The sequence below is a fragment of the Chironomus tepperi genome, unplaced genomic scaffold (assembly GCF_022539635.2).
Source record: "Chironomus tepperi strain 1889 unplaced genomic scaffold, CSIRO-AGI_Ctep_v1 contig_219, whole genome shotgun sequence".
Lineage (NCBI taxonomy): Eukaryota > Metazoa > Arthropoda > Insecta > Diptera > Chironomidae > Chironomus > Chironomus tepperi.
Window position 1 is genome coordinate 2176206 of NW_027226341.1, and position 27535 is coordinate 2203740.

A 27535-nucleotide genomic window follows, 5' to 3' on the forward strand; every position below is an offset into this window, starting at 1 on the left:
GTAAATCCATCTTGAATAAGAAACGACAGAAATTCCCATTAAACTAGATTATATATGTGCAATATCTGTATATTTTTTATGCATACATATGGCAGTTTTAACATTCGTACACATTTCAAAGAATGGCAAAAGTTGAGCATGTTGGTGTGGAAGGATTGAAACTCAAATCTCTCTCTATCTCTCCATCACATCATCATTATTTGATTGTGTGAATGAAGAAAGAACATGTTGAATACATAACTTATTCTGACTTAAAATCATACGTATCAAAAAACGATCATCATTATCATTATCATTGAATTTTGTTCCTCAATATTTTTCTGATAAAAATTAACTTCTATCTTTTTGCTGTTCATGCCATTTTTTCTTTTTCATTCCAATTTCTTTTTATTTTTTCTCTTCTTTTTCCATTTCCTATGTCATTTATCTTGAGATGAAACACTTTTTTCCATATATGTGTAAATGTGATGTGCCTTATCTCGACTTTTATTGATTTCATCATTGAATATTGTGCGTTGGCTTTTATGCTTTACTGTTTCTATGGTTTTCTTTTCTTTTTTTTAATATGTATGTTTGAAAAGTCTAGGAAGATGTTAATAGGATTGAGTGAATGACGTGTAGCGTTAACTGCCGAATAATACAATTACATGTTATGGACTTAGAGTAATCCCTGCCAAAATAAAGTTAGGAGTAATCTATTAAACTTATATCCCGATCGGAACGATTTTACTGCTGTGTTAGTATCCCGGGAAGTCCGTTGTCCTAATTTGTGGTGTTGTTCGGGTATAAGTCCTGAATTTGCAGTATGCTACCTGTCTGTGAATAAGCATCTTGTATTTGTAAGACGTAAAAAGGAATTTTAGATGAACCCAGAGAGTTTTTTGCTAGTTATTATCATTTCCACAAAAAAGTTCATATTAAAAACATTTTAATGTTGATAGCAATCGAAAAAGGAGACAGAAAAGTCATAAAAAGGTTGAAAAGTCTATATACCCAAACGAAATTTTCCTCTTTCAATATTTGATGTTGATTTTCAATTTACCGATTACTTCGAACTTCTTTCATCGATATATATATAACATAGAAAGAAGTGTAAAGCTATCATTGATGAGCAATGAACAATTTTCTGTATCTATAGTAAATATTGCTTAAGGAAAAAGAAGGAAATGAGGCAATTGATTCGAATGTAATCCATTAAGTGTTTTCTGTGAATTTTTCTCAGATGGACATCGATATCGTCAATTGATTACAATATTATGTATTTCACGTTGAACCTTTATATGTGCAATAAGGGAAAGAAAGTGAAAACAAAAAGAAGAATCCAGCTCCTTCCTTTTCAGTAATTAATTAAATAGAATAGCATAAGAGGGAAAAAAGAGGAAAATTAAATGTGGAAAACTTTATCCATTGCCATAAATATAAAACGAATATGAGAAGGGTAAGGTATATATGCCATAAATATAAAACGAATATGAGAAGGGTAAGGTATATATGTTGAAAATAAGTCATTATAACTGCCTTTTTAGCAAACAACAAATTGCTGTTTCGCTGAACTTTATCAGCAATTGAATTTTTTTTTGTTGGCGCTTCTTAAAGCAGTAAAACAGTTAAAAAAATTTATGATTTCGAGTGTGTTTGAGAAGTTTGACTTTTCGCAATATTACAGATCTTTGTGTCGAATAATGGCTCGTAATTAAATGCAATAAATTTTAATTACAAATTGGATGGAATGTGAGACTTTTTTATTGAAAATTATATTTGGTTTTGTATTGGTTGGTTAAAACTTTAAGGAAATATGTTCAAATTTGTGATGTCTGAGTATAGTGGAATATGGACTGGAGTATCGAGCCTTATCGGACCGAATGGTTAGGCAACAGACCGGATATCTAAACGACATTTCAAAATTCAAGCTATAAAGCACTCTAAAGAACTAAATTCAGCCACGGTATAACTGTACCATACCAATGGTTCACCAATACCATTGTTCCGAGACTGATATACTACTTTGCCATAGCAGGTACTGTACGAGTGGTGTACCATTGTATTAAGGAAGATTGGATGGAGAAAATCACTCTTAAATTCTGACACAATTGTATTGGATATAACCTATCCATCCTTTTTTTGAAAAACATCCCTCTCCCCGAATAACTAGCTACCTTTCCTGGTTCTCCCCCTTAAAATGAAAACATAATAAGAAAACAACTCCTAATTTTGAAGGTATTTCAAAATTTATGGCTGGAACACATAACATTTTTGGCACATAGCTTGTAAATCATATAGATGGAAATAATATTTGAAAAAAAGAAAAAGTTCTTAAGATATAAAATCCACAAAATATAATGTACTTGATTTTCTCTTAAATAAGTTGTACGAAAGCTGTAAAAGGAAGAAAATCCGTATTTTTTTAATGTTGTTGAAAATCATATCTCATCTTTCTTTATTCGTTTTATGTGATGTGAAAAATCCGAGAGACAGAGACGGAAAGAAAATGTAATAAAGAAGCAAAGACACAGAAAGAAAGTCAAAAGCGTAAAGATTAAATTGATTAAATTAGGTATAATATATTTTGGTCGTAAAGTATCATAAAGAAAACACCACCAGCAGATATAACAATAATATAAAACCCTTGAAAATGGTAACTAATTTTTGAAACCTCATTATCCCTTTGTAGGCAGATAATTAATGTTAGTGGCTTTCTCTTCATTCTTTTTTTTTTTTTTGTTAGCGAATATAATTTATTTTGCCTTTCAGGCTTACGAATGTACGAATTTATAATAAAATAATAAAAATATGAATATTGAAATGAAAAGAGATGATGAGAAAAGGAACAGAAAGTTTTTCTGCATTCATATTTTTTTTGTGTTATTGATGTTGATGATGTTTAAAGGGATAATTTATGAGTCATGACGATGTATAAAACTTTTTTGATTATTTAAAAATTTATGATGAGTTTGTATCCTCATTAATAGAGAAAAAGGCAATTGTGAAATTTTCTGTGATTTATGATTTCTAGAATGATGTTATGTTATATCATAAACAGAACCTTTTGAGAAAGCCATTATTTTTGTTTATGGATTGCATTAAAACTAAACCTACATTTTGGATCTTCAAATTTATGGATAATTAAATTAGCTATTATTTTGTGAAACATCCTTTAAATAAATAAAATGTCTGCTCAAAATGTTATACATGAAATTTCATAATAACTAGGGCGGTCATCTGCTGTATTTTTGCCGGGACGCTGATGTACCTTGCTGCTGTGTCAAGGTAAGCGTTCAAGCCCATGAATGAAAATATTTTTTTTAGAATTTCAATTATTTTCTGCACTTTTTTGCAAGTTTCGTACTTAATTTAAATATTTTTTGACCCTAATAATAACTTGCAGCAGTGGTGGATTAAAGTTATTCTTCGCGGCACACTTTGGTGGTAAGTCTCGACCGAAACTGTATACGACATACAATTCTTGGCATTTCCTAAAATTTTTAAGTGTGCCGCGGCACATAGGTTGCCCATCACTGACCTACAACATAACATGGATTCAATTTTGAAGTCAGTTCCAAGGGCGTTGCTAGAAGTTTTTTGAATTGGGAAGGGTGTCGTTCACTTATTACGTTGCGAAACCCCTTTCTCCGCTCGTTTTAAAAGTGAAAAGCCCCTGGAGTGTTGTTTTAAATTTTGAAATTGGAAGTGGTAGCGCTAGCGGTGGTGACTCTGAACCATCCGCTTAGCTCCCTTAATACGGCTCTAATCTCTTCGATATTTACATAAAAAATTGTTCAATTTGAGATTATTTGGGAAACTACTCATATCCATTGTTTTAAGCTGACCACGAATCCTTTTACTTTACTATAGAAATAAAAACTCATTTAATGTAATTGACTCGAACAATGTTCGTTTTTCTCTCTCATTGATGGCATAAAAACTAGGCGACTGACTGTGTACACATGTGTATGAGCAAAAAAAAGACAAATAAAAAACGAGAGCATGGAAATTTTATGTGGATTTAAGGAAAATCCATCAAGAATATTTATTAGCTTTAGGACGTTGATAAATAATTCTTTCCACTTCATCTTCCAGTCGTCTCGTCTCCCTATCTTGCTCATTCTTTATCGGCATCTATGTTTACTACACTAAAGGAATGAGCATTTTTTTATGCTGGATAACAGAAAAAATAAAATTCCGATTTTAATAAGTACTTAAAGACATGGGGATTTTATAATATAATACATAATGGAATAATGCGGTCATATTGACATCATAATCTAAGAATGGCAGTAAAATGAGTTTAATCAGTGAAAATATGTGTTCATGTAAAGTTATAAAAAATGGATGAAAATAAAAACATTTCGCTCATATTTATTTTAATAATTTTTGCGCTGAAACTTAATGCATTTAGACTAAAAGCAAATATTGAGAATGGCAATAAATTTATAACCTAATTGCAACAGTACGAACAGAAAATAAATTCGTTTTTAATGCACTAAAATGGTATTATGAATTTCCATAAAATGAGATAAAATGGATTTAAATAAAGTTGACACAATTTTTTGTCATACTTTATTTGCCATCTCTTTTCCATTTTCATACTCTTGGTTTCATTCATTATGTTGAATAGGAGAAAAAAAAAATAAATTGCTGCAGATGAAGCAGAAGGAGACATTTTTAAAATGCCATTGTTAATAACAATAATTATGATAACATCTACATCTGTGTCTTGCTTTATTTCGCTAAAGCTTCAGAAAATATTTTTCTACATTCTTTTATTATGTATACCATGACGATTTGTTAGACTTATTTTTTTGGTACTTATTATGTGGAGTGAAAAATGAAGACAACTTGGTTTTAGGGCTGAAATTGATATTTTCAGTCCTGTTTACCTTAAGGTTTACCTAGTCTGATTGTAGTAACCCTTAAGACAAGATGAATTGGATAGGATTTAATATTTTGCAAAGAAACCAAAAAAAATCCTGGATTGAATGTGTAGAAAATCCTAAAAATCCTAACATTCCGAACTGGTAGAAGTTCTCGATGGATAGAGCTGGCTTTTGGAAATGAGCTCGCGGGCATCGTAGCCAAGGAAGTAAGTAAGTTTACTCTTTTCTTTTATTTGGATTTCGGTTTCCATAATCCGCCAAAATTGACATAAATTGACACCCCTTGGACACCCCTGTTTATCCTAAGTCGTCTAAAATTATCAAAGTAACCATTGAAAAATTCAACATTTAATTCAAAATACGTACTCGAATTTACAGAAACAAACCTCTCAAAATATTGCAAGAAAATGAATCTTCAAACTGAAGAAAGACAATTGCTTCTTATATTATCAGCCATAATCGGTGCTATATTAATAACCATCCATGGATCTTTCTGCAATTTTTTATATTTACCACCGTAATGCTGATCTACATGTTCATTTGCGACATCAGTTTCATCTACCAACAATTTGGAAATTCGTACTGCAAGACAGGAGATCAATTGACAGAATACACTTTGTGGACTTTATATGGAGAAATTTGTTTAGCAGTTTTCATCTTTTCAACAAAATTTCTAATTTTGTGGTTTAATGTTAACAATTATTTGGCACAGATTTTGTCCTTTTTGGTAGTCTTTGTTGTCTATGAAACCATCAAAATGTTTATTGTTATAAAAAGTCAATTCTCAAAGAAATCTGTACCTTGTAAACCTGCTTGTTGTTACCAAATTTTTAATACAAAATAAAAATTCTATTAATTAAGTCATTAAATCCAACTTTGGACACCTTATCTCATGTCTGAGTATCCTGTAGTTGAGACATGTTGCCAAATTTTCCTTCTCTCAATTTTTTTTATCAACAACACGATTCCTACAATCTCTCTCGTATATGATTAGAAATAACAACAGAGAGGAAAAGCTCTCATTTATGAACATGCTTCTCTCAAAAAGCTTTATGCGCAAGGAGATGAAAACGTAGGAGTTTTGAGTATTCTATTTAGTTTATTTTCAATCGTTGAGGTGCAAAGACATGAAAATAAAGGAAGTCAACTGATGGCATGGATAAGTTGTGATGAACATAAAATATAATATAGGCATCATATGGAATAATATTTGCACAAAACGGGAAAAAAGGAGAAAATTGCGGATTCTCATTTAAAATTTATGCAGTTTCATTGATTATTGTTGTATTGTGTACACAAATGTGAGTGCCGATGTGTATTTCTGGAATGAAAAGCATAAAAAGTAATTCAATTTGGAGCAAATTTTATTGTCATAAATAGAGAAGTGAATAATAAAAAATTAAAGAAATAAGAGAGAAGAAAAAAATTATAGAGTGTGTGATTGTGTAGCAGTGCCAGTAAATATAAAAAGGAAAGAAGAAAAAAAATTGTCGGCACAAGTGTAATAAATAAAATCAAATAGTAAATAGAAGAAAATTATGTTATTAGATAAAAATTTATTAGATAATCAAGTGACAACGTGACCATAACGTTCGCGATGGCACCATCAATGTTTAATTGTTTCGTGATCGGTTATCGTACATCATCGAAACCTATTCTCAATGGATTACTCAAATTATGGATAAAAATTCTATTTATTACGTTAATTTTTGCGCTTGTGCAAACTTCAACACCAGCATCATCAATACAACAGCAGTCGATACAGAAGAGAGGTGAAATTTCTTTTAAATTCCTATTTTTTTTTCTTCCTTCCCGTCGACCTTTTAAATTCTAAAAAAAAAAACGAAATTCCTCTCCATCATTCTCTCATCCTCTCTTTCCTTTAGTTGCCACATATGTGCGAATATGTATGCATAAAATTGAAAAAAAAAGAAATGAAATATTTGTGTCATCGCAATTTTTTAATATAAAAGAGATATGATAAATTTTGATGCTTTTGGCTTGCTTTTTTTTCTCGAGTATACACACCAAAAAATTGACAAATTGGGGGGCTGAATGAATATTAATGCAGGAATATTCATGAGATGTTTTATCAATAATGAAGCATTCCATACACATACTTTAAAGTACTAAATTATCTGAATTTGAAGTCGACATGCCGTGAAATACTTCCTTTCTCTTCCAGTCAATTGAAGTCAATTTATCATTGTTAAAAATGTAGAGAATTATTTACTGGTGCGTAAAGTGAGCTTTCTCGACATGATATACGCTATATGCAATACTCAATTTCGTTCGCTAGCTCGCTATGTACCACACACATGCTATTATATTCTATGATCCTCTGAAATTCACAGCACGACGCATATAGGAAAACTTCAGGCAAAAAATAAACTTTTTTTTTGTGTGTGCTTCATTTTGATTTCATGTTGCGTTTTATACTTTCTTCATTTTCCTCCATCCCTCCTCGCCGCCTTAAATGCCATACATTACAATAGTTGAAGGGAAAGAATTAAGCATTGTAGAGCATAAAATTGTTATTTTCATTGTTTTGCTTAGTATCAGAGTATGTATATGAAATTCTCATGGACGTGTATACACATTGAAAGCGCTATATTTACCCATCATGCTTAAGTTCATCAATGTACTTTACTGTATGTTAGGGGAGGTATTAAAGTCGATCCAGGAACAGATTTAGAAGGGTCTGAATTAGTTTTCTGAGTTTGAAACTAAACGAGAATATTATTTAATCAGATCTGAACAGGCTGTGATTATTAGACCGTATGTCTAGTTAAAAACTTGAAATCTGTGGAACATGTCATGATATGGGAAGGATATTCCACTAGAGAGAACAAAAGAATTGAAAACGTTTTAAAAAAATCTAGATCCGATGTAAGATCCTTGAAAATCTTTTAACCAGAGCTCGAAGCTGACTCGGGTTTTGAATTGAAAATTCGATTCAAGTCGGCATGACTTCATGTAAAAATCGAGTGGAGTTCGAGCTCTGTTTTTAACTGTCGCACCTTTTGAACACATTTTGAATTCAAAAACTTGGCTACTTTCTTCCTTAAGACCAGTGTTATTCAAAAAATTTTGGGCCACGGCACACCTTGGTGATTAGCCTCAATTGAAACTGTACATGGCATGAGGTTCATGACAAACAGTTTGGAAAACATTACCTTAAACCTTATTTTCTCTTCAAACTGAGATGTTACACAAGTTATGTTCTTGCCAAAAATTCAGCATATCCAACTCTAAAATAGCAAATTGTTAAAAATTAAAACTCAAATAAATTAAATGATAAGAATGAAATAGAAAACGTTTTTTTGATGAATGACTAAGAACATGGAGACAAAAATTTAAAAAGCAATTGCCTACAAAAATTCCAGTTTTACAAAACATAATAATAATAATAATAATAATCATAAAGAGGAAACTATAACAGAGATAGAACAAAGATAAAAACTCAATGTATTAAAAATAAAATAAAACTGTGCCAAAATATAAGAAACATGGAAAAAATAATCCATAAAGCTCGTTTTCTTTTTTACACTATATGTGAGCTGAGCATTGGATTTGTTATATATTTCTTGCTGCCTCAAGTTTTTATTCACACAAAAATTCACTATCTTTGATGGGCAATGTTCAGATGTATGTATGTATGGCGACTTGGAGCTAAATAAGATATTGTTGTCCTTATGATGCTGAACTCATTTGTATCACCATAGGTATAGTTCCTTTTAAAAAGCTCATCATCATACTTTGGACAGCATAAATGCCATTAACTCAAGTCATTTTATTTTGATCCACAATATCTACTCCTTAAGTATCATATAAACTTTATGAACTTATTTATAAAAAAAAGAACGACATAAAAGCAATGCAAAATTAATTCAATGTCCTCAATTTGTATTCAGCATTTTATGTTATAAAAAATCAAGAGTAGATTGTATCGCTCATTTCCCAATGCCCATATCTCCTAACTGTGCGACTCAACATAAAGTGAAAATATAAGCCATGAGGCATATACGATATAATCATATAACGAGACACACAAAATTCTGTTCCATTCCGTAGATGGGAGGCAAGAAATTCTCGTTTGTTGTTGCTGTATGTTTTTTTTTATTCCTCAAAGGACTCCCTTTCGTTAAAATAAACGCACATATTTATTCATACACAAAGTGAAATAATATGAAAGAATTTGCTTCAGAATGTCTGAAAGGTCATATATGCCAGTAAATGAAGGAGGAGAGGGGAGGATAAAATTATGAAAATAATTTTGGTTAACGCAAACTTTTGTTGCTTATTTCAGTTTCCAACATTTTTTTTAATACAGCAACAGTACGATAAAGATATGTCGGTTTCATATGCATTCAATGCATAAAATAGAATAATGACGAGAAGAGATAGCAATGGGTTTCCATGAAGATAATATAATGATGACATAGTTTTTCTTATGTGACGATGATAGAATGCGACAAAACATAAACACTTGTTATGTTCAACATCTTCTTTCCTTTCTTATGATATTTTTGTCACTTTTACTTATTTATCTGTATGTGACTGAATATATACAGACAGAAAATACAGAAAATTCGTAAAATTGTATCCATATTGCGAGTGAAAAAAGCATCATAAGGAAATAATAAAATTCCTTTGTTTTTCATTTTGCTTTTATTTATGGTAAAGAAATTGTCTGCAGCAGCACAAGTGTGTATCACACTCGCATATAAATGTACAAACATGCGAGTGAGAATATACCAAGATTTTCACTTTCTTTTCCATTCATTTGAATAAAACAACAGAAAACAAAAATACAATGGTAGGAAATTTCACAGAGTTGCTTTTATGTCTTCACAAAAAAAATAATGTTTTTATGGTTTCATTTTATTTCATATCAACATAAAGTATTATTTTGAGTGAGCACGAAATAAATTTTTACTTTCTCACTGTTATGCTTTTAAATAAACTAGGCAGAGACTATGCTTTTATATAATTTTTACAGAGGGGTACCCAAATGGCTTTTGTGGGGCGTGAGGGGTGAAGGTGGGAATGAAACGCAAAATTTGAAGATGTTTGGGATTTATGTCTCGAAAAACCTTAATATAATCTAGAATTTTTTCAAAAAGAAGGATTTTGACTCCCAAAACCCTATTGAATACGCCTATGACCCTATGCACAATCTAAAAGCTATTTTAGGTTTGGAAAATCTCGTGAAACATTTATAAAATTTTAAATTTTCTTAGAAACAGTCTAAATATTTTTAGAATTTTAAAAATGTTTTAAGGCACACCTTAGCTTGTCTTATGGCAATCCAGTGTAAAATTAGCAAAGTTTTTAGAGGATTTTTAAGCAAATTAAATAAGTTTAACCAAATAGTAGATGTTTGATCCTATTTCCCTTGGATACGCTTCTGGTAACCACATAACCACATCTAATATTCTGAAATAAGTTAGGAAAAAATAAATTTTTTATGGTTCCTAAAAATTCTTTTCAATTCATCGTTAAAGCATATTACAAAGAATTGTCTCAGATTTTGTATGGAAAAGTCGACTCAAGTCAACTCGACCCCACATAAAATTTTACTCGACTTCGAGCTCTGTACCATCATATTTATCAGAATTAAGGCTTCAAAATATTGTCTATGCCTTGGGACAAGTAAATTTTTATTCGCTCCTTCTGCATCTTATTTTTATGAATGTGATGAAAGAATATTTTTGAATACTCATGTTTATGTACATATCTATGGCATATAATTCAAGATCGGTGATAAAAATGAATGAATGTTTATAGTCGCAAGTCGAAAGATTATCATCGCCGAAAGAATCATAAAGACGGTTTTTCATAAATGAACATTTTCTTTTTTTTATTTTCCTACTTACTTTTGTGACTTTTTTTTTGTCTCTTACTTTTGTGTGCTTAAGAAAATAAAAGCTTCTTTTCTGTTTCCTATCTCCTATTACTTTCTCTTGTGTAAACGAAATAATAAACTTTATTGTCCATCTAACAATGATAAAGAAACAAACATGAAAGAAGAAAACTTTTCATTTTATTGTTCATTTTGAGTGTTTGAAAAGCGTCAAAAAGAACGAAGAAAAAGATAGAAACACACATAAAGATTATAATATGAATTGTAAGAGATTTTCTGTTAGCTTTTCTACAAGTCAACATAAGAGAAACTTGTAAAGCTTTTTATTAAAGATGAAATTACTCTCATCTCCATTTTTTTGATCAAATGTATTGTTGAATTTTCTATACTTGTAACAATATTGTAAAAGAATAACATAACTTTTTACAAAGTTTCGAAGTAGATTAGGAAGTTATTTGCAAAGTGTCGCAATATCAAATATTTTTTTTTTCATTTTTCCTGAAAAAGTTTATTAAATTAATGGTAACATATTGTTTAAAGTACTGAAGATGTGTTTATTAAATTTGATTTTAACTTTTGAAATTATAAGTTTAAACTTGGTTAAAACAATTTAAAGGAAGTGTAGAGGATGTATCTTTTCCGTAAATGTTTTTCCCTTTCTGGTTGTGAGATTGTTCTTAAATTCTGAAATAGTTCAATAATGTGAATCAAACTGTTAGAACGTTTTACATAAACTTTAAAACATGAGATGCTAGGGACTCCTAGAGTTCAAAATCGACTCGGATTTTGAATAGAAAAGTTGACTCGACTCCATATGAAATTTCAGTTGATTTTAGATCTAAGAGATCTGCCCTTGGGTCGATTTTTCGATATACCCCTACTCCTACATCTACGCTATACCTACGTATGCAAACCTATGCACCAAGTTTACACTAGGTAGGGTTATGTGTTAACTTATAAATCAACCCCTGACGATACTGTGATGGTTGTTTTTGATCCATTTTGAGATTTTAAATGTTTCAAGTACATCAGATTCTCAAGCTGCTTGAAAGTTTAATACGTCATGGTTTCCATTTATACCCACGGGCGAAAGGTACATGGTGAATTCAAAATCACGATTCCCTGTCAACTCTATTTTCCAACCTTTTCACGCCATGTGCCTTTTAGGATATATTATTACATTAAAATAGTTTAATTGAGATAATTTGTTTTCATTTAATTAATCAGCAAACAAAAACGTACAGCATATCAAAATTTGAGTGATATTTTATATGTTTTCATTTATGAAATTACTATTTACAGATATCACTGCTCATAAAACTAATAAAATGAATATATGAATCTTAAAAAACAAAAAGTCCTTGAATAAATAACAATTTCATGAGTTACGATGCTCCCAACACATAAATCTCGTTTTATTTTGCTATTTCTTCAACTATTATTGTAATGTTCTCTTTTTTGTATCCAACTTATAAACACAATATATCATACGCTCATCTCATCATTTTTCCTTTAGCAATAAAAATAATCGGAAACGATATAGGAAAAAAGGGAAATTAATTTATGAAGCAAATAGAATGGTGACAACAAAAGATCTCATTACAACTTTTTTTATTGCAATGTATTTTATCGCTTATAATTTCCAGCAATATTCCCTTATTATCCTTTTGTCATTTCAAATCGCATATAGTCAATGACATGAGAATATTTCCATTTCCCTTCTTAATAAAAATTTTCTCGCAATGTCCTTATTATTGTTCTTGTTGTATTGTTATGTTGTATAACAGCACAGGCTTGATACTGTTTTGTTTATCTCAAAGTTTATAGAGTGAAAAATATTACCCTTCATTATCATTTTTTGAATTTTTGCTTCTACTGCTGCTGATGCTGTTTCATGTCTCCGTATACCGAGCAGCTCAATGTATTTGCTAGGGTTCTTGATGCCGAGACTTACACCGAGATTTCACGGGTAGTTTCTCGGATCTCGAGAATTTGTCGAGACCGAGACTTCGGGAAACCTTGGAACCGCTAAGTCGCTGTATTGACGGCAAGATGCAAAGCTGGACTGAAGGCTTCTTTCGATCCATTTTTACGACAAAAAATGTGGTTCAACTAATTGTACCGCTCGGGTTTATAATTCCCATGCTTTTCTGTTCTTCCCATTTTATCGTCTTCTTCTTTCCTCGATTCCATTTTTTTTTCTGCTGATTCGTGCAGAAATAGAAATTTTCCATCCTTCGATTTTTATTTCTTTTTCTTTGTTTCCTTTTGTTTATGTTCTTCATCAGATTGAAGACCATTGAAAATATGTGAAGCATATTTTGCTTTCTCTCCGAGGGTTCTCATTCAGCATAGATAAATAGCAGCATTAATCAGTAATAATAATTAGTGAAATGGCCTTGTAACACTCAAGAAAAATTTCATCTCATTTTATTTATCTTCACATGTGGTCTTGAACAAATTTTTCATGTTCATTAGATACTTTAATTAAGAGTAGCTTAAGTTCTTTTCATCTTGTCTCATTTATTAGAAATGAAATTAACAATCATGTATTTTCTTTATTTTCAGCCGGACTTCCATTAGTGCCCACAGATTCAACTGATGATCATTGTAATAAGACAGTGGACATTTATGTAGATATTCAATCACCACCACTAACACGTTTAAATCGCTTCCGACCACTCACATGTTGGTATCGTTTTAAGAGCATCCGTGGTGTTCCAAAAGAGTGGGTGCTTAGACTGACATTTAAAAAATTCAAAGTTGGAACACTCGTAAATTCAACTTATTGCGATGGAGGATATTTACAGGTAACATTTGGTTCAAATGAAATAACTTTTTATTCGTGCCAATTTGCATAATGAGAATTAAAGAAAATATGAAAAAAGTAAGATGAGCAAAATTTAATTCTTCTTCATAATAATTGGAAAAATTTAATTGTCGTGATGAAACTGCTGCTCCTGCTTCTGTGTATTGCTACTATGTTGTGAAGAGACACGAAAAAATTACACGAAAGTGATATAAAAATGAAAAAGTTTCATTAAAAATTTAATTGAAATGAAAATCTAATTAAAACCGAAACGTGTGCTGTAAGTGAGCACAGAAATTGTGTGTATCTGTGTATATGAATTGAGTCACACATCAAATCGCTGTAAGGAATTTTATATTACACGTACATATACATTAAATGATACTTGATGCTATTTTTTGTATACCTACTTCATTTTATTTGCAATTAAATTTAATGTTATTTTTTTATTTGTTACACTCAAACTGACATTTTAAGCATGCTTTTTCCTTAGCGGCTCCATAAGTATTACATTGATTCTCTTGGGAAATGCTGAAACAATATATATCCTATCACATGCTCCTTGTAGGGGAATTTTAAAAAAAAGAAATTTTCCAGGACTGTTAGAGTCTGGATTCCAAAAAATCCAGTTAAGGACCCGAGCGACGAAAGTGAAGAAGGCTCCGACAAAGAATTTTCAAAGCTCTGCATAACCTCTTTTATTAAAATCAAAGGCAGCCATATGGTGCCTTATAAGCTCCGTGTTGGAGCCTTCTTCATTTGTATCGCTCGGAGGAAGGAGTATGGACTACCCAAAAAACTGAGCATTGTGGTTCTTCCCCAATGATGTCTTGCCAACTCTGGAAATCACGTCTATAAAAATACCAAAAAATCAACATTTGGTTTTCCAACTAAAAATTCTACCAGTACCTGACAATTCCCTTGAAATTAATCAGTTGAAGAGCTTTCTATATCTAGAAAGCTCTCGTTTTATTCAACTATGACATTTCTCAACAATCTGTAATTGTTTGCTTCCTTCTCTTTACATTTTTTTCTCTCTCTCAATTCATTATTATTTCTTTCTTTGCTATGTAGAGCAGTTCTCTGCATTTTAATGAAATTTTATTTAACATGATGAATCATTGTTATTTGCTGTAGCAAGAATTGAAAGACAAACTTTTTTCTCTCTCTTTCTTTGAACTTTTTCTTCAGTTCCAAAAAATTAAAGAGAACAATAAAGGTACGAAAAAATTCGTTTTTATCACCATCATTTTTCAGGTGATGCAGCAGACAACTTTTCCTCGTGCATCTCATAACTTAAGTTGGCAAAGAACTCTTCTGGGAAAAGTGAAAAGTTTTTAAGTGCCAAAGAAACTTTACAGTTCGTCGAAAGTTTCCAACAAATGTCTTTGACGTGAAATTTTTTTCTTATTTTTCTTTCAATTTAATGAAATTATGATGACAATGTGATGGGAAATGCTAAAGTTTTCTCGTATGGAAAATTATATTTGTTTTCACGTTGGTGATGAGTAGATAAAGTTGAAAGGCTGTCTCTCTTATGGATAGAGCTGAGAGTGTTTAGATGTTTAGTTTGTTCTTTAATTTTTAGTGCTCAAATTTCATACTTACTTTTCATATACCGGATCAGCACAGTTTTTAATGTTTTTGAAATACGACTCCTAATCGGATGTACATTGGAGGTATCAAACCCAATTCCTGAAACATTAAAGTATGATTCTACCAATAATTAGAGTTTCATTCATTAGAATTAAAGTACGGAAAGCTAACCTATAACTTACAGGCATATTGCATCACAAATATGCTTATTCGACAATTTTCTGTTTGCTTATGATTCCATATACAAATATCTAATTAATTTATCAAAATCATATTCCTATTTAATTGAAAATGAGGTCAATATAATGATGATGTATCCAATCTCAGCATTAATAATAAAATGGCTACTGCCACAATATAGATAGAATTGCAAAGCGTTGATACATGCTTCATCAGGAATCCTGATAGATTTCTTCATCACCATACAAAGTTTTCATCTGGGTGGAAGCAGACTTAAGGTTCATATAGGTCAACCTAAGTGGCACAATGCTGAAATCAGTTGTCGAGGTGTCGTCAGGGCAACTTCCAGTCTTACCGTTACGGTTATTACGGGGACAAAGTTGCAAACATGTTGTGCTGTTCGTTGCAGAATAAAACAAATAAAGAGAATTTAGTCAGTGTCAACGCCTCAGAGAATTGATTCCGAATTATTTACACAAAGTATCAAATAATCAATTAAATATTAAACATCAAATTTAATTCAGAATCTAATTATAAGTTATCGTAGAGCACTAAAACAGAATTATTGAACTCCTTCCACTTCTTTGTCATTGACCTTCCATAAAATGATTCTTTTGCTTGAACTAACAATTATCCTACAATTTTCAAGAGGGTTGGCTTAGTGAATGACTCTTCAATAATAGACATCCTACTTTAGCTCATTTATTTGAGATACATATCGTATTGCACTGAATCATATTTCCTGTCAGTATCATAATTACAGCAAATATTCCATTAAAGCTTCAATATATGCAATTTAAGTCATATTTGTCACACAATTTTCTCTATAGATGCCTTATCATACCAATTTATTTGAAAAAATATTCAATTTTCATTTATGGAATAAAAGTATGAAAAGCAAGAAGCAGTAACATCATCAGCATTAATGTCATGAAAGAAAATGCATGTATGCATGAAATATTGCACAAGAAATCATTTATTATTCATGAATCTAAATGGAATCAATTTGTGATTCAATAAAATAATAATTTATGTATAATTTTAATGAATAAAATAACGAGTAGAAGAAGAACAAGATGAAAATAAAGTAAATAGTTACCAAACTTTATGCATACATGCAAAAAAAAAATCATTGTTGGTGGAAAATGTTCATTTTCTCTTCTCATTTTTCTCTTTAAATAGATAGTAGATGGAAATTCTAAAACAGATGTCTCAAATCGCCGCGAGCCGGGAATGTTTTGTGGTGAGGCAGAGCAGCCACAAACATTTATTAGCGAAACAAGCTATGTTAAAGTAGTTTTTCACACCGACAATTTTACCGACCAGGTGAGTGGAAAGCTGTTTTTATTTTTTTATATATATAAAAGCAGCAACACATTGTACTTTTATAATGTTTACTGCCCGTAAGGCTATTAAACAATACTTTATATTGTTCCATAGAATTATTTCACCTTTTACTCATTCAACATTATCTCGTCCTCGCTTTCACATTGTTTTCATGCAATTAAGAAGGGAGGCAAAAGTATTTTACAGTTACGGTGCTTTGCTATTATGTGAAAAGAATGAAAGCAATTTAAAACCGTTTTTCATTATTTCTATGTGATGGCATGTATAATGTTAAAAAGGAAATTTTAGAGGAATTGTTATCGATTCTCTTAAAGTCAGTCTATAAGACATTTAAAGGTTGTTGTTTTTCTCATGTTGACTTGGATTTTTATACATTAACCATAATTACTCTCAATGGAATCATCAATTTTAATACAAACAAAAGGTCTGAAACAATTTAATGCTAATTCCTATAGCCTTAAACATTTAAAAAAAAAATTGTTTACCTCATTTTAATCCACAAGCCGTGTTTGCGAAGCAGTAAACATTAAATCTCTGTAAACTGTAAAAAAAATATTTTATTCGTGGAAATTTTATCCTTACTTCCTGTATGTGCAATTTGCAGACTTATTTTGCATTCGACTCGAGAGCTGAAACAGAAGTCTATTTACGTTATGGTCAACATCCTGAGTTATATCCAAACAGACGTGGAGAAATTGTTCAAGGGTTAGTATGAAAATTCAAGTATAATTTTGTATGCACATATGGTACACAGTCGATAGATAAATATGTATGGGAAGTAAAGGAGAGATTATGATGATAGATATACATAAAGATGAGGAAAATTAAGATATAGTAAGCTTACTTGTAAAAATGGCAAAATTATGCATGCTTAACTTTAGTAAATAAATTTAAAGAGATTTCTTTGCCTACTTATTTTTTTACTCTAAAGGAAGTACTTTTTAAGGATTAAATGTAGTAAAATAATCTTATTTACTTTAAGTGCTTTCAAGGCACTCCCACTGAAGTATAAATTTATGTCATTTTACAGTTAGAGTTACAGCTTTTTGTCGGTGTTACAATGACAGTCACATAAAGCACAAAATTACAGTATAACAATTCAACACATGGACATGACATGAAATTGTTGTGTACAATGCATACACATTTATATAAGAATATGAGAATGTGAGTTTGTGGGGGAGCAAAATTAATGGCACTTGTCGAGAATGATTAATTCTGTAAATCCACTCCTCATGGATATCCCACTACTCCATCTACTTTTATCTTGCCTCTCATTTACTTTTTTGCTAAATTTATTTATTGTATTTCATCTCATTCTTTCTTTCTTTATTCCATTTAATATAGCTCGTATTGTGAACGAGAATTTCGTGATTGTCGATTGCAGACGTGCTACGTGCAATCGCCAGCATTTCCTGGAATATATCCGCGTGCACTAAAATGTCGCTATCGTTTACATACGCGGCAGCCATTTATCAAGCTATATTTGCAGAATGAACAATTTGCTATCGATGGACAAAGGTAATTTGAAGCATTTATATAGACTGTAAATTCATTGTGTCATTTAGGAAACTTAAAGCTTCCTTGATTTCTTATGTCGGTTTGTCTATTAGTTTTCAGTTCCACATACATTTGCTTCCTATGTTCAATGATATTTATTTCCAACTAACATAAAAATTACCGACGCGCTGTTAAATTATTTATGAGTATAGAAAGTGGTAGGAAAAATAGAGAAATTTTCTAATTAGAGAAAAATGGCAGCAATAATTATATTCACATCACGTAAATTTTATGTACGGAAAATGAAATAAAACAAGAACGATGTGTACTTAAATTGCAAGCATCTGGTGTGCAATTAGTGTAAGCTTGAATAAGCTTTTAAGCATTAAAGTAGTGGTGTGGAAACTTTCATGAAACGCGAATCAGTTTGCAATCCAAAATGTAATTTAAATTGGTTATATTGAGCTATGTAAATGTCAGGATTGTCAGAATATTCACTTAGTTCTGTATTGTTTAAGCTGTTTTGTGCCATGGCACACCTTCGTGGCATGGCTATTCCAACATAATTGCCTTTTTCTGCCACGGCAGACAATATGGATCGCACTGACTTAGTAAGTAAAGCGAAAAATTGAGTTTTTACAAATCTCAAGGACCCTTCCCTTTTGTAATATGCAAGTGATAGGCCCCTTGATGATTTAATTATCACAAGTTTCAAAGAACAAGCTTTTAATTGTTTAAAATGATTTTTATATGGTACAAAGAATAAAATATAATAAAGCATATTCATAGAAAAATTTTAAAATAATGAACAAACCACACAATTCTTTTTTAGCAGAGCACTTTTGGATTTTTAATTTATTTTACTCTCATGATTTTTATCCTTTGTTGAGGTTTATGTGGTTATAATAAAATTAAAAAAATTAAAAGAGAAATAATTATCTTTTGATAAAAATGAATAACATAGTTATTAATGCTCATCTTCTTCCTTTGATAAATTCAAATAAAAAACTTTTATTAAACTTCTAGTTTAAGGATTAAATTAATTTCATATGAAATTAAAATGCACCTAGCTATATGAATTAATTTCAAATAAGTCGCTAAAGAGAAATAATTCCGAGCAACACAAATGAGGAAGATTCTGCCATGGATCCAAACAGATCGGGCTGTACTGGAGCCTTCTTCATTTGTGTCGTTTGGAAATCTATTTTTAACCAACATTGATTGAGAATAAAAATGAAATTTGAAGAAGCAGCAGCTTTATTTCGCTACCAAGCCGCATTTATATGGCTACATGTAGCGGCTTCCATTAGGTGTTAATAAAAGAGCTTTAGTGGAGCCTTAAAAGCTCCGAGACGAACCTTTCTTTATTGTGTCGCTCAGTTATTGAATTGATAAAATTGATAAACTGACAAAAAATATTACATAACCTCAAACTTTAGAATAAAAATATTCAAAATACAAAGGATATATTTCCAAATCCCTTTTCTCTCAAATAAGATTTTATGTACTTTATCTCACCGAATAAAACTTTTCCTATTACTTAACCAGTATTATTAAAATTTTCCAACAATAGCGCTAAAGTAAATAATCGACGCAAAAGGAATTAAGGTCATAATAATTACTTTAAAAGTAAAATTATTTTGCTGATAAGAAAAGGTGATACTGTAAAAACATTTTTGGGTTGTGGATTTGATGTCGGTTGTTGAGAATGATTCAAGTAAAAGTTTCCATCTGCTTTATCACTCGCTACTTTATTATTTTAATTACCTTAATCAATTTTAGATCTAATTTTCAGTCTATTTTAAATTGTAGTTAAATTGAGGTTTTAAAATGTTGAGTTTAATTGAATAGCTTATTCGGAAATATAGAATGTCGAATAGTAATGAGACAATTAGGTATTTAAATTGTTTTTTTCGTAAGCCTTAAATACAGATGAAAATGAAAATTCAGAATAAGAAAATTATTCATTCGTAATGAAAATTTTCAAAATTTTTTAATGCCGGGTATAGAGTTTTTAAGCTATTATCCTCCGTCAATCCAATTAGGGAGAATTATAAAAATAATTAATTATACCCGAGGCGCACAAAGCAGTGAATCTCATTTTCACCTTAAAATCCGAGAGACACAAAGGAAAAAGCTCTGCAATGGAACTTTATAACTCCATAGGTCTGTATGAGCGCTAAATTTAGTCGGATTCCATTTTGTGTTAATAAAAGAGTTTTAGCAGAATCTTTAAAAATCTCGGGATTGGATCAAAATTAGTCATCAAGGTGCCATCACGGAAACAACGTGTCTTCCCGTTAATATGTTGACGTAGTAACCTTAACAAACTTTTTGGGATGTTCTGTTCGGGATATTAATTTGCACAATCTGTTCGCTTAAGCATTGGTATTTCGCTTTATTAACGATTAGAAGAGAAGTTGCCCTGATAGCACCATAAAGATTGATTTGACGCATTTCGCTCGGGTTAGAGGATTAAACGAGATTCATAATATACCTATTATATTTATGACGTGGTAGCAAAAGATTTAATTCAACACTTTAATGGAAATATAAGGTTTAATGTTTAGGAGATTAAGAGCATTTAGGGGAAGAAGAAGAAGAAAAAATATGAATTTCATCAAAAAACTTTTTGTTTACTTCTAAGTCTTGCTTATGATAAAACTTTCTAATAACCATACTTTCCCCGAAAGAAAAGTTGTGTATACGTAATGAAAATTTGTTATTTTTAGCTTTCAAAATTTTTCTACATCTTTATTCGCTTAAAGCAATTTTGAGTCACTATTCATTCTATTTATTCATTCTAATATCATTATCGATTTTTATTGTTTGTTTTTTGCTTCTTTGGATGGCTTTTTTTCTCTCTTATAAAATCTGATGTTTGCAAAACTGAGTCGAAAGAAAAGTATGTATAAGAAGATGGAGAAGAAAAGAAGATTTTTTATAACGAAGCACAGATTGAGTGACACTAAGATAGATTTGAAACACGAAAAGCTATTGTAAATATCAGCAACAAGTCTCTTTCACTTTTTGCCGTGTCGACTTCGAGGTTTTCTCTTGATTTATTTTTGAATTTTCAAACTGATTTCTATGAAGTATTAAACATTCCAATGTCGGAATTTACTAAAAGAATCACAAAAGCTTTAAAGATTTCCAAATATGAACATTGAAATATTTTATGATGATTTTTACGATTGACTAAATCCCTTGTATCTTATCAACAGGTGTGAAAATCTGATTACTTGTCCAATGAAAGAAATTGGATCAGGCCCTGAGCATTGCCCATATGATTGGTTAGCCGTTCACGACGGACGTGATGAAAACGCTCCAGTTATTGGACAATTTTGTGGAATGGGCAAATTTCCATTCAGTATTATCGGTAATTTTATGATCAATTTATATTCTCTTAATAGTTTCTGATTTTCTCTTTTTTCTGTGCATCATTATTATTCAGGAACATCACAACATATGTACGTAGAATTTGTATCATCTCCAGCTGGTCCATTATTGAATACAGGATTTCATTTTAATGTTGGAAATTGGCCTGGATATGTTGAGCCAGCTGGAATTAAGAATGATGTATGCGATTGGCTTCTTAGCTCAAATGCCTTGAAACTTACAAGTGCCTCCGAGGGAATATTTTTGAGTGTTGCTCATTGGTATCCACCAAATACATCATGCAACTATCATATTCAAGGCGTGGAAAATGAAATTGTCCGACTTTATTTTCCAAGGTAATTTTTGAATTTTAAATGAGTAAATTTCTATGCTACGACTTTAATACAATCTAATTATACTTAGAAACAATCACTGGCACGCAAAAATGGCTAACAATCTTTGTGCCCAGAGCTATTTAAAAATCAAATTAATTAAATAATTTTGATCGAGTCTAAATATTCAAATTTTCTGCCGCTTCATTCTTCATTATTTTATGTAATTTTGGAATTTTTAATAAATAATTTCTGTATAGTAACAAGTTCTTAGAAGAGCGATGAAAAATTTTGCAGAAGAGAAATGAAAAGAAGCCTTCAAACATCCTTTATTTTGAATATTCTCAAGTTAAAAGAAGGGTGGAAGTTGTATCCATGAAAACATAATTTTATCAAGAAAAACCCGAAAAAAAATAATCGGAATTTATTTCTCGAACTTTCGTAAGTCATAAAAAATGAGCTTTCATCCCCTCAAAACTTTTTCTAAATATAAAAAGTTTTCTTTCTTCTCTCATTCAAGAGCTGGAAAATATAAAAACGTTGAAATTTCATCGACTGACTCGAAAAATGTAAAGGGATGGATGTGTAAACAGGGGTATATTCAGGATGGTTTAAACTCCCACACCCATGCTTTTTGGGAGTAAATAAATTCCAAAACCACCCTAAATTTTTGAGATCCATGCAAAAAATTTCAAATCTCCTTCTCGAGCGAAACAAATAAAGTAGATTCCACAAAATTTTTAAGGCTCCGCTTAACCTCTTATATTAATATCAAATGGACTATTTTTTGCAGCCGTATGAAGGCTAAAAGTTGGCTCCATTTACTTACTTACTTACTTTGCTGGCTGTACAAATCCGCTGTGACCCATGGCCCCTTCTCAATTAATGTCTAACACTAGCTACCTGTGGCTACCTGTTTGCCAAATTGCTACACTGTCTTTATCAACAGCTTCCTTTCAAGAAGCCGACTTCCATTTGATGTAAACAAAAGTGGCTTACAGGAGCCTTCTTCATTTGTGTCACTTAGGCCTATGCACAAAATTTCTGGCCACACCCCTGTGTGTAAAGTTAGGGAGCAAAAAAATTCTTTTAAAGTAAGAAAAAATATGTAAAAGGGAAAGACTTTATCATTATTTCATGCCTTTATTTTTCATATCATAAAAGCAAAACAACACATATATAATAAACAGACTTTAAGGAACAGAGTGAATGAAAAAAAAAAGCGGCAACTGTAGCTCTTGCGGAATATTAATCTTTATTGAAACGAAAAAGTTTATTTTATAAATTATTTCTTTTTTTTCTTTCCTCTTTTTCTTCTTGGAACTGCCACAATATCAATGCAAAAACAAAATCGGAATCGTCAATGTTACAAAAAAAAAACAGTTTCCGCATAAATCGCATAGAAGCGCCAATAGTAAAAGCAGAAGGAGACTGTGCTGAATCATTGACAATTTATGATGCAGACTATCCAGATCCATCACGAGTTATTAAGACATTCTGCGATACATTTTCCAAGCCAATGGAGAAGGTTGACTTTGTTAGTACCGGACGTTCAATGTTTGTTAAATTTGTGAGCCGTACAGGATCATATAGTGGAAGTTCATTGTATTATTGGGGTCATTATGATTTCTTCAATAATACAAAGTTTGGTTCAGGCGTTCCAAATACATTATGTGATGAAATATTTTACGCATGGGAACATCCCCATGGTATTTTACGATCGCCATTAAATACTCTTATTTACAAGCGAGTTGCGTCTACAAGTGATGTACGATGCCAATATAAGTTTGTTAACGACAAAAGAGCTTTTGCACGTGTTGTAATTGAAATGATATCAATTTCCTTTAAAGAATCTCCTTACACAGTTTCACCATGCACCAGATGCCACGAAGAACGTGTTGATAAGATAATAATATGGGAAGAGAAGAATAAGACTCAACACCGTTTGGCATGCTTTTGCGATAATATTCCACGTCCCGTACGCATCATATCATCTGACAATCAAATGAACTTAGAGATGATGGTACTTGGACAGTATGCAACACAACATTATTTCAAATATCCAAATACACTCTTTACAGCAAATTATGAGTTTGTGCATCCGCCTTTATGTGGTGATATTACTCTCGGCCCAAAGGCAGATGGTGAATTGGTATTTCCGCATAAAAATGCATTCGGCTTACCACTCACTGGCACGCCACAGAAGAATGTTAAATGTATATGGGAATTGAAAGTTTCGGCGCAACGTGATTTATGGTTGAGTATTGATAAGGCGAAATTTGGTATTTATGGAAGTTGTGAAATTGGAAAAATTGAAGTATATCTTGCTGGTCGATTAGAACCACGATTTATTGTATGTCCAGAAAATGCAACAATGGCAAAAGATTTGCCAATTTTATCAGCTGCAGAGCTTGGTGCACTCGATAACACCAATGATGATCCACTGCCAGTTATAATTCAATACACAGGAGACAATCGTTTTCCTGGAAAGAGTGCTTTCCGTTTAGTATGGACAGAACTTTTCCATTTACCAAGAAATGCTGACGGTACACTCACAAGTGGAACACAAATGTTAAAAAGTCCTTGTGACTTTGTTTGTCCCGGAAATCCTACAATTTGTTTACCCAAACATTTATTATGCAATGGCATTGTCAATTGTCCAAATGCATCAAAAGCGAATAATAATGATGAAAGGTCAATGGAATCAATAATAACAAATATCGAAGAGACATTACAGACATATGGAATATTTAATTTAAAAAATGTACATTTATTAAATGATGAATCGCCCGAAATTTGTCGGCACGGACATATTGATAATGATTATGAATATGATGAATATGCAAATGTTAAATGGGCATTAGTTGTTTCTGGATCATGTTTTGTTGTCGTTATGTTTATTGCTGTTTTATGTAAAATGTGTAAAAAGCGCACAAAAAGTCAATGAAAACGAATTTCCGAATGAGACGATAAACTTTATTTTCTTTAGTATGTAAATCCAAAATCAATTATCTTCACATCCAAGCATTATTTTATAAATAGCCAAAAATTTTTTTAGGTAACAATTTTTATTTAGTTTAGGATACAGAATCGATCTCATAAAATATCAAAAGTATATGTGGTTAAATCAAAATATGGTGGCACACAAAATGTACACGTTAAGCTATGCTTTGAGACACATGTATGTGACAACAATCCAAATATGTATACACAGTTTGCAACTGATTTATATTAAATGGCAATAACACCAGCTAGCAGAATTTTTTGATAAATAAAACAGGTTAAATCAGTTTAAATAATCCATGGAAAAAAGGAATAGCTTTCCAAATACAGGTTTCAATTTGATGGTCTCGCCATTTCGATGATTTATGTATACGTTCGAAAAAATAAATCATTGATGCTTCAATTGCAACATCAAAAGAAAAAATCAATTCATGTTATTCACCCGAGTGACAGACACAAATGGAAAAGACACCGACACGGAACTCTAGAGGACACAAATGAAGAAGGCTTCGCCAAGCCTCTTTTACTAACACCAAATGGAAGTCGCATATTTCTGAAAGACGCATGTACGCCATACGAAGGTTGCTTCCATTTGATGATAATAAAAGAGGTGCAGTGGATCATTCTTCATTTGTGTCACTCGGGTCATATTCATTCGCAGCATAAAGTGTCATTGCACTGAAAACAGTACAGTATATACAATGTTATCGCACATGTTTCACTTCACTCGAATCTCTGAACGCATCTTAATAGAAAAGCTTTTGCTAATTCTATTTGAATAAATATTTGATAATCTCATTTTTTTCCTAAACACAGTTACAACCTGATTTTCAGTGTTCTAGAGCTTGTCAAATTTATATTCATGAAAATATTTATTATGTATGAAGACGACATCAGGAGAAGAATTGATCAATTTTCGAACATATAATTTAGAGAAAGCATGCAAAAGATGGATATACCGTTTATTTGATAAGCGTCGTCATCTCAAGCCACCGAGGATATAAAAGGGAGAAAAACAGACTAAAAATAAACCTCCATCCATCCATCCACCAATTTTTATTCGAAATAGAAAAAAAGAGACGAAAACCTTTTCTGCTGTTAAATAATTTATAGGCGCGATTTTTGTGTGGAAATGCTTTTCATTCTGTATCTTATTAAAAACAAATCGCTGCAAGGAACCAACCCCTCATCCCTTCAATTTGTGTATTGTGTTCGTAATTGAATTAAATTAAATTTAATATCTGATGAATATTTTTTGTTTTTGGGTATGCCTTGCTTTAACTATATAAAAACACACAGCATAATTAAAAAAAACTGACGTTAAGGCAATGAATTTTTAAAATCTGTATAGACATTTGTTGTTCATAGCTTGCGACGATGAATAAAAATTGAAGCATGAAAAAAAGGTCAAAAAATCTATACAGCAAGTGAATTTTTTAGAGAAAAAGCATAAAAATTTGCCTAAGCTGATTTTCTTCTCTACTTATGGCATAACACAACAGTATAAAAATTTATTTAAATATTTGCTACGAAGGCCGGTTGTTTTCGGTCTCGAGAGTGCGAGAAAAATAACATAAAAAAGCTTTCCTATTCAATTATGTATATTTATTTTGTTTTTTTTAGTTCCTTTTATTTTTCCTCGCTCTCAACTCCAAAAAATGTGAATATATACGTAGTACGATGAGAAAAAAATATAAATTTCAATTCTCCATAGTTTTTTTTTTATATTCATTTCAGGCAAAATAAACAGCATAGAACGAATAAAAAAATAGAAAAGTAAAATAAAATTTTTGCCTGAGTTGAAAATTATTCCGTTCTCTTAAATTAATATTAATTATCCTATAATTTACATTATTTCTTCTTTCTTATTTAACCTTTTTCAATACGATAAATGTACTGGGTTGTAAATTAAAAAAAGCCAGAAATTCTCCTAGTTAGGCAAAATTTTTATTTTTATTATCATATTATACTTTTCATCATTAATGATTATTTTTGTTACTGGATGGGGAGTACTAAATATTTTTGTCGGATAACTGATGCGGAATAATTACAGAAACTCGGCGGTTAAGTTTTAAATGTGACATTAAACTGCGAAACTTTTAAACTTTTATTTCTTTGAAAATTTAAATAAAATCATTAAAATTTTCAAGAGATTAGGGCTGTTCAATTATTACGTCACGCGAAAAATAATCGACCTTTAAAAATGACTCGACTCTATATAAAATTTGAATCGACTTCGAGCTTTGCTCAAGCCAGCATGACTTTGAACTCAGGTCAAGTCTGATGAAATCCGGTTTCAGACTAGAATCAAGTCGATCTGGCTTCAGTTATTGAGCCATACCTACATTGTGAGCTTCAAGGGTTACTTACTTCTTTATTTCGCTGGCCTGACTGATCAATTGTGATCCATGGCCTCCATCAAATGTCGCCTGAAACTGAATCTATTACTACTTACCATTTGTCAATTTCTAGCACCAAATGCAAAACTGTTTCTATCCTTCCATTAGTTCCCCATGGCTATACCTCTGCCTACAAGTGTGAATTTATAACTAGAAGCACAACTTTAATTTTTTACATAAATTTTCCACTTCAATATCCTAAGAGCATTTGGATTATTTTATAGTTTATAACAATGGGCGGTGAGAAAAAG

General features: G+C 31.2%; 1 protein-coding gene across 1 annotated transcript; it reads left to right on the top strand.

Annotated features, from left to right (window-relative positions):
- The first annotated feature begins 5997 nt into the window (after positions 1-5997).
- On the top strand, positions 5998-27115 carry LOC139090591 (uncharacterized). The gene is made up of 8 exons (XM_070640353.1): positions 5998-6646; positions 13309-13550; positions 16508-16651; positions 17277-17377; positions 18020-18193; positions 21397-21551; positions 21627-21906; positions 23266-27115. The coding sequence occupies exons 1-8, from the start codon at positions 6472-6474 to the stop codon at positions 24827-24829; spliced, it is 2835 nt and encodes a 944-aa protein (XP_070496454.1). The 5' UTR covers positions 5998-6471; the 3' UTR covers positions 24830-27115.
- The last annotated feature ends 420 nt before the right edge of the window (positions 27116-27535 follow it).